The sequence below is a fragment of the Sinocyclocheilus anshuiensis genome, unplaced genomic scaffold, assembly GCF_001515605.1.
Source record: "Sinocyclocheilus anshuiensis isolate Anshui unplaced genomic scaffold, SAMN03320099.WGS_v1.1 scaffold853, whole genome shotgun sequence".
NCBI classification, from domain to species: domain Eukaryota; kingdom Metazoa; phylum Chordata; class Actinopteri; order Cypriniformes; family Cyprinidae; genus Sinocyclocheilus; species Sinocyclocheilus anshuiensis.
In genome coordinates this window covers 179,880-189,102 of record NW_015558598.1, presented here as the reverse complement: position 1 = coordinate 189,102, position 9,223 = coordinate 179,880, and the positions used below count along the sequence as shown (strand labels likewise).

General features: G+C 39.6%; 1 protein-coding gene across 4 annotated transcripts in view; it reads right to left on the bottom strand.

Moving 5' to 3' along the window:
- LOC107680093 (endothelin-converting enzyme 2-like) overlaps window positions 1–9,223 on the bottom strand; it is a 74,467-nt gene that overhangs the window by 19,725 nt on the left and 45,519 nt on the right. For all 4 annotated transcript variants that reach the window (XM_016475856.1, XM_016475859.1, XM_016475857.1 and 1 more), the window contains 4 exons: window positions 2,943–3,067; window positions 1,324–1,470; window positions 1,140–1,202; window positions 839–1,027 (listed from right to left, as the gene is read on the bottom strand). In XM_016475856.1, coding sequence (XP_016331342.1) covers window positions 839–1,027; window positions 1,140–1,202; window positions 1,324–1,470; window positions 2,943–3,067 — 524 coding nt within the window. The remainder of the gene's footprint in view (window positions 1–838; window positions 1,028–1,139; window positions 1,203–1,323; window positions 1,471–2,942; window positions 3,068–9,223) is intronic.

The following is a 9,223-nucleotide window of genomic DNA, read 5'->3' as shown; positions in this document are numbered from 1 at the left end:
TATTACGCAGCGCCTGAAAATAGGCTAACTTCCGTCAACATAACCAACGTGACCACCTGCTTGCACAGGAAGCGTACTAGGGACTACTTTCAGGCGCTGCGTAATATCATTGCGCCTGCTGTGTTCCTTGATTATTATGCCGGAATGAGAGTATAGTTCCTAGCCATATCGGCCTAGAAAATCGCAACTTTCAAGCAAGTACAGGAACGTGCTACTGCCGATGCATACGGCGATACGGTGCCGTGAGTATTTAAGACATACTGCTGCTGCACAAATAGCATATAAAATAACCCATAGCAGATCTATACAGGTGGAGCTGGGGAAGGTAGAGGGTTTCAGAGAAACTCTGAAAGTGCGCTGCAGGAATCTCAAGTGAATGCTAGCCAGCCATATAAATGCAAGGAGTAAGCTCATTGGCTGCATATGCAGCATGAACCAATCAGCTTGTGCAAAGTCGTTTAACTCTCTGAATATCATCAGTTACGTTAACAACCCGTCAGCCTGCGCCATCTAGAGTTTCATGACTGAACTATATAGATAGAACAATAGATAGATAGAATGGCAGATATATAGATAGATAGATAGATAGATAGATAGATAGTGTGAAAACAGACTCACAGCACTGTATATTATTCATGAACTCTCTCTTCTTGTATCTCATACAAACACCTTTAATAAGCAATATGTGTATAACACACTCATTATTATGATTTAATGATTCAAACTAATGATCCCAAGCCTTCAGCTCAGAACTTCTGAGCCTCATCAGCACACTTTCACGTGTTTACCGCAGCACTTCTCCAAACCCAGTGAACCCCTCAGGAGGCTGCACACACACCTGCAGATCAGCTATGGTTATCTTGTGGTAGAGCTTCTCCTCGTCCCGCCGCTCGTCCTGAGGCACTGTGATGTTAGCTAGTGCCGTCTCGAAGTCCAAAATCTGCTGCATCTGAACTCGGGTGGAATTCTTGTCTCCTCCTAACAACAATCCCAACTCGACCATGTAATCCAGGTAAGCCTTCAACACCTAAACACACACAAACCAGCACAGACAGCATTAGACATGGACTGAAAGCTGCAAAAGACTCAAAGCTCTTCACATTCCAGTGTAAACTGAGATGTTAAGTTCTGCTTCATACCTTCTCATTGGTCTTATTGAGGTAATAATCTCGGGATGGGAGGAAGAGTCCTGATTGGTCAACCTGAGGAAACAGGAAGTTTACACAGGCGAGTAAACACCAGAGACGTGATAAATACGACAAATACAATCAAACAAACCCTTTCAACAGAGTTTATTAAAGTCAATATAGTGAGTAAATGTACCTGAATGACATTACTGTTGGAGTTTTTGGGATCGACGCTGACACCGACAGTGAAGAAGGGCTGAGCTCTGTAGGGTCCAGAAACTATCTTTAAAACGTCCAGAAAGTTGTCTTTGTCCCAGGACTCTGTGATGTTCCAGCCCCCTATCTACACACACACAAAGAAAAACATCAGTTTTTGCAAAAAGACTAAGGTGGTACTTGTTGTGGACTTTTTGACCCTTTGGAAAAATTTACCCTATTTACATTATTTATATCTGTTTCTTGACATATTGTGCATGATTCCTCATCATTTTGGGATAAATGTGTCCACCAAATGTGTAAATGTAAAACTAAGGCTTGAAGCAAAAATGTCCAAGGTATTTAAAATGTGGGGGCTACAAATGCCCACATACAGTGAATCATCTTTTTTGCCCATAGATATATTATCTAATATACAGTACTTCATTTATGTTTCATATTGTGAATGTGCAGAATGTGAAGAAAACTTAACATGATTTCAAAATTTGAAACAGTGATTGCATTCAGATTTGCATATTTTGAGTTTGAGTTAAAAAGCCAAAGGGTAAATAAAAGAATGAATGAATGAATGAATACCAATATATATATATATATATATATATATAAAATAAAATAAAATAAAAACTCTCCACAATTGATGGCTAATTCACATTCAGGTCTCTCTCTCCATTCTCATATGGAAAGCCAAAGTTCCAACTCACATTGGTTTTCTTGCTGAATTATGTCAAATTATGAAAGTAACATGAGAAACGAATGCCATTTCATTCTAATTTTCAAATGACTAGACCAAAAGTATTTAGTTATGCAAGTGTGAAAAAAAGGCAACAACTTGAGGAACATGACTCTGATGAGTTCAGGCCAACGCCACATTAAAGCCAATTAACTCTGTCTCACCTCTGAGAATAAAGCTATTCTTGGCTCTCTGCAAAACTATTCACTCTATCCCTGTGATCCTGATGACACGAGATGACAGAAAGAGCGGCAGAATGAGAGAAATACAGAAGAGAAGAGCAGCGTTTGTGTTCAAAAGACAGCTCATCAGAGGCACTGTAGATTTTCGTCCTCCATCTTCCTAACCATACCTCTTTTAAACCTCGCAGGAGGCAGCTGTGTGTGGGGAGGCTGTAAATTAGCAAGATGAAGTGCTGTTTGACATCACTGCTTTGTGTCTGTAACATGGATTAATCTTTCAGGTCTGTGCCGAGGGTTAGTTTCAGAGCTTTCTTCTTCAAAATGGCTGATTCAGAGAAATAGAAGAGTATGAAAACGTCTCTCGCTGAAGGATGTCTACATAATTTCAAGGCTCGCTGATATTAAACCGAGAGGAATTGATAGTGTCGGTGCTCAGTTCAAATAAAGGAGTCTATTTTTAGGAGATGCACAGAAAAGCAATCAAAAAAACGTAATCAAGCATCAAATTAAATCAAAGGTCATGCAACAAAATTGCTGTTTTTGTGTCCCTCATTAACATATGTAAAATGACTGCAAATGAATAGGAATACACGGAATTTTTTTTTTTTTAAATATTACAGAAATGTACTGACACTGAGATGCACTGTTTATCCTCCACACCAGAGGGGGCGGCACAGAAACACTCACCTTTGCAATCAAGTCGATGAGTGGTTGGGCTCCAAGCTCTTCTATTCGCTGTTCATTAAGACAGGAAAGGTAGTAGGACTGTGTCTTCCTCTCTGCTTCACTGCTTGAGTTAAAGGTGCCATTTTCTACAGGAACACATAGGACATTGCATTTGAGTTGCATCACAAAATGGTAACATTTGCTAAGTAAAAGTTTCAGAGAGGTCCTATTATGCCCTTCTTACAAAACGTAACATAAGTCTCAGGTGTCCCCAGAATGTGTCTATAAAGTTTCAGCTCAAAATACACCACAGATCATTTATTATTCTATGCTGTAAATACACATTTCTTGGATGGAAGCAAAAGCATGCTGTTTTAGGCCATGTCCACACGTACATGGATGTTTTTATAATAATAAGTTTTTCCTTCTTCCGTTTTTAAAAAAAATCTCCGTCCACATGAAAACGCAAACGCATGCTGTGAAGCACTGTCAAGAGCATGCCAAACCAACAGGTGGCGATATAATCTCAACCGTAAAGCCATGTTGGCCAATCAGAAGCCTGAAAAAGTTTCCAGTAGGCAGAGATAACAGCGCAGGCTCCGACGTCACAAGCCAAAAACTCCGGTTTCGCTGTCTACACGATAACACTGCAAGTGGAGTTTTTGAAAATCTTCACCCTGGCAGGCGTTTCCAAAAATGTTCGGTTTCAGGGACCTGGTGCTGCATTTGCATGTGGACGAACGGCCAAACCGTGTAGAAAAAGCTGCAGTTTAAAAATAACCGTGTTCGTGTGGACAGGGCGGAGCCTTTACAGCTCAACAGCAAACAAAACATCTGTTTGTTTTTGATTATCATCTCTATTGTGAAAATTTAAATTGTGAGACAAACTCAGAATTGCAAAACATAAATTCAGAATTCTGACTTTCTTTCTTGCAATTTCGATTTTTCATCTCGCAATAGCTTTTTTCCTCCACAAAAGAAAAAAGAAAAAAGTATACTGCAACTTTTTGATACGTTTTCTGCTCAGATTTACAATTCTGTTTATATCTCGCGATTTTGAATTTGTCGCACAATTCTGACTTTATATATTAAAAAAGTCAGAATTGTGAAATAAAAAGCCGCAAATACTTTTTTTTGTTTTAATTCGTTTTTTTTAATCCCATGGTGGAAACAAGCTTCCAGACAATGCTCCTTCGGTCACTGTATGCATTCACCAAAATGTTCAGGTTAGGGTAAACAAACATGACAGCAGGGAGAACAACTTGCACTGGGTCAACGCACAGGGTCATGAAACCGCCAAATGAGTTTCTCCAGCTGCCTTTCAAGCTTACACAATGGTGCCCTCTGATTGGCTCCCATCACGACGCATACAATTATGGTAAGTAAACAGGGGCAATGCAGTGCAGGTAAATGGAGTCCGAACTGGAAGAACTGCAACAAAGGGTCCTGCCATCCATCTTTTTAATGTCACGTCCATGACAGCTGCCTCGCGCGACGAAATGCAGCCGCCGTTGGCGAGCCAAACGAGCAGGGTGGTTTTCATCCTCAATAACCTCTGCCATCAGTCGCAGTCAAAACACTGTGCGTCACAGCTGCCAGCGGGACGACAGGCAGAGGGGAAAAGCACTGCCACTGTCATACTAACTTCATTCACATGAGAAATGGCAAAATTAAGTGGAAGGGACCAGAACAGGTGACTGACAGTGCTGGGTGCAAATTGGACTCAACAGAGAAACAACCAGTGAGGGCCACCCTGTAAGTACACCATGCAGATTGACTTCCTGAGGAGTGTAAAAACTCTTCAGTTTACACAACATACTGTGAAAAACATGCCTCTACCTATTTTTTTGTAAAACTCCAAAAATGTGCCTATACATACAATTCACTGCAGTTTACAGTTGAAATATTCACTAGTGGCCCCAACAACTTCTATTCCTTTCCAAATTAATTATGATTACAGGGGTAGATTATTGATTAATAAAGACTTTTTTTTGCACAGTTCCTTGCACAATATTACGTTATGATCTCTTCTTTTTCTTTCTTTTATTTATTGAGCACTTTCACACAACCGACCATTGACCAAAGTGCTGTACAATATGTAAACACATAATAAAACAGTCTCAAACTTAAAACACAACACTAAAACCACAATAAAATAACAGTGAAATAAACTCCACAATTTCAATAGAAATGTCTATACCCCATTAAATGCACTTCCTAATGCAAGGAAGTATTCCTTAAGCTTGTGTTTAAAAACTGTTAGTGTGGGAGCTGATCTGAGAGAAAACGGTAATTAATTCCAGAGCTATCGCTACAAAAGCTCAATCAAATCTCAAATCATCAAAGCCAGCTGGTCAGCTGACCTCATTCATGTCATATCATGATCTGAAAACACTTTTACCGTAGTTTAGGATTTGTAAGTTATTACATTTCATTGTTTGGATCACATAATCAGCTGCATATGTATGGCTTTTCTGACATGGTAAACTTGCTCTGTAGCGCACCTGGTATAGCATTGGACTTGTGATGTGGAGCATTCAGGTAAGAGACCCGTGAAACACAAGTCGATAAAAGAGCTCAAAGACATACAGAAGCAAGCTAAAATGGCACAGATGCTTCAGCAAATGCATTCTCCTCTCACATTTGCTTTTGTTAGTTCTGTTTTGCATAAAACGTGTGTGTGTGTGTGTGTTAGAGAGAGAGAGAGAGGGAGAGAGAGAGAAAGAGAGTGGTTTGCAGACAATTTCCATTTTTTTTCCATTTTTTAAATCTTTTAAATATATTTTGACAAAATTACTTCACTGCTTTTTCATCATAGAAAATAAATTAAATTACCTTAAGAGTAGAGATGCACCGATTGCAATTTTCTTGGCCGATTCCGATTTCCGATTTTTTTGTTAGTGTGATCTGCCGATACCGATTTTCTTTCGAAGAACTATAATTGACAGCATATACAAACAAAAATCTACTTTTCTTCAAAGCAAAGTTTTATTTTCATAAAAAAACACAAGTAAAAAGTCAGTAATAAAATAAGTATCAATAAAAAAATTGCAAACAACAGCACAAATAAATGCAATAGAACAGAGAGAGCTATGAAACTACGTTTTTCAGGTTAAGTAAGTTTTTTTTATAACTTTAATGGTAAGCATTAATCTGTATTTAATTTTTACAATGAAGACTACAGAAATTAAAGTAATCAAATGTAAAATAACACATCCAGTGTTTTATGATATTTTAATTTCTGTAGTCTTCATTGTAAAAATTAAATACAGATTAATGCTTACCATTAAAGTTATAAAACGTATTCAGTCAAGAGCAGAAAATGATTTTCTTTGTCTTTTGTTCTTTGATTAACATGACAGACAGCAGCAGGTATATTGGACTGCGGTCCCTTTAAGAGTTTATCCACGGACCCAATATACTGTTACACAACATGCGTTCTCTTTCTCAACTATTTAACGTTCCAAAACTGACTGTGTTTAACTGGATACTCGCCAAGACGGGCATTTTGACATAATTTTTTATGTATTTGAACGTTTTTAGCGCAGTTAGCCACTCATTTTGGTATTTGTGGCTCACAAGCTGTTTGAGACTGAGTGCGGATTGTGCGCTCCACTAATATAGATCAGTGGTGGTGCGAGCGCGCTTTTGTTGTAACCGCAAAACCTGCGGGAATGACTAAAATAATGCGCAATACAAGCACTATTTTACAGGAGCTAATGAGACGTGTGTGAGAGAGAAGGGGTCGTTGGAGAGATGAGAGCGAGAATGCACGGCTGATGTTATTGCCTGTGCCGCTGGTAACAAAATGGATCGGCTCGAAATCGGAAAGAAGTGAGACTGACTGACCGATCGCCGATCATGAGTAAAATCGGCCGATTCCGATCCCTGGCCGATCAATCGGTGCATCTCTACTTAAGAGTAATTGTAAATGTTGTGTTTATAGTGTAACAGAAAAGATACACTTTATCTTTAAACATCTCAACCAAGAAAAGTGGAACACACAGGGGTTTGAACAAAAAGATAATAGCACACAAATGATGAGTCGCAAATATGCACTCACCAACCCTCTCTTGAACACACAATTATGCCTGTCATCGTGACCTTTGATTGGTGCTCTTAGTTGTTGTCATGGCAATACACCTCACACTTCTTCGGAGGAGGAATAATTCACTCTTCTCTTTGTGTTTTACACACATCTGTGTTGTGTGAAAGAGAGATGGCGTAGTTAATCTACAATATGATCATTCAAGCAAACAAGTTGCAAATCCCTGAACCAGCTCTTATTAGTTTCACATTCCCCTCTGTTCTTGCTCATTTGTCTTTTCCGCAGTATTTTCTCCTCCTAACAGTGCAAATACATTAAGAAACAGGAGGCAGGAATATTCAAGTAATAAATTCTCGGGAACAGTGGCAGTCCAATTACCAGTCAGCAGGTCTAGTCTAGAGGGAGGAGACATGGTGAGAGAGAAATGAGCTTTGGCACGACTCACTGCTCATCGAGCAGAATTCAGAGCTGATCTCGTTCCGTTTCCAGAATTTGCTTGTGTTTGGGCAAAAGGTGACAGTCAGCCTGGTGCATTGGCACAAAGCGCTCATTTGTCTTTTTCAGAGGTGCTCTGTGTGAGGGCAAAGCACACTGCACTGCTTTGCAAGTGCATACACTTACAAACACATAATCTGACTTTACGACTCTCCGCTTTTGTTTTTGTTTAAAGAATAATGTACTCTCAATTTGGTGTGTCATCAATCCTTTCATTCTTTCTATTTTAGTCACTGAACTATTCATATGTCTGTTGGGCTGTTTAAAAAAATTAGCCTCAACTGGTTGACACATTTCTTCCATTATACAGTATCCCACACAGCCCATATTTTAATATGCAGAATTAATTTCACCATATTCAAATAGAAAACATCTGCAACAATAGGAATGTAATAAATATGACAGTAAAGTATGATATTGTTATTAATATTTTTAATAAATTAATTTATGCAAATGCCGTGGAGAGTATACAAAAATATCATAAACTTGGTTGTGGGTTTTTATGACTTTTATGAGTCAGTAAGTAGTGACCTAGTAACCACCCCATAACAAACTAGTAACACTCTACCTCTCACCCTAAACACCTTAGCAAATCACCAAGCAATGCTCTAGAAACCATCCAAAAAACTATGGCAACCACTTAGCAATGACCTGGCAACCAGAACACCCTAGCAACTACTAAGCATCACCCTGCCAACCACCTAAAAGACCCTAGTAACTACCCAACCAGAACACCATAGCAACCACCTAGTAACCACTCAGAACAGCGTGAACACCTAACAATCCCCTGGCAACCAACCAGAACACCACAGCAACCACCAATGCACAGGCAACAACTCAGAACAACCTAGCATCACCCTACAAAGCACCTAGCAACACTCTGGCAACCAACCACAACACACTAGCAAACAACCAGCAAGCAACCACCCAGAAAACCACTGAAACTACCTAGCAATGCTAACCTAGCTACGTTCTAGCAACCAACTATATAGCACCCTATTAATGCCCTGGCAACCAACCAGAATGCCCTTGCAACACCCTGGCAACCACCCAGCAACACCCTAGCAACCACCTAGCAATGACTTTTATGAGTCAGTGAGTAGTGACCTAGTAACCACCCCATAACAAACTAGTAACACTCTACCTGTCACCCTAAACACCTTAGCAAATCACCAAGCAATGCTTTAGAAACCATCCAAAAACTATGGCAACCACCCAGAATACCCTGGCAACCACTTAGCAATGACCTGGCAACCAGGACACCCTAGCAACTACTAAGCATCACCCTGCCAACCACCTACAAGACCCTAGTAACTACTCAACCAGAACACCATAGCAACCACCTAGTAACCATTCAGAACAGCGTGAACACCTAACAATCCCCTGGCAACCAACCAGAACACCACAGCAACCACCAATGCACAGGCAACAACCCAGAACAACCTAGCATAACCCTACAAAGCACCTAGCAACACTCTGGCAACCAACCAAAACACACTAGCAAACAACCAGCAAGCAACCACCCAGAAAACCACTGAAACTACCTAGCAATAGTGTTGTCACGGTACCAAATTTTCAGTATTCAGTACCAATACCAGTGGAAATCCACGGTTCCAATTTCGGTACCAAAGCAAAACACAAAAACATGCTAATTAAAAAATTGGACTATAATTTAATTTAATCCAAACTGTGTACATATTTAATTTTAAAGGGCTTTTAAAACCTTCTAGAGTTATTTAGCCAAGAATAACAACTAACT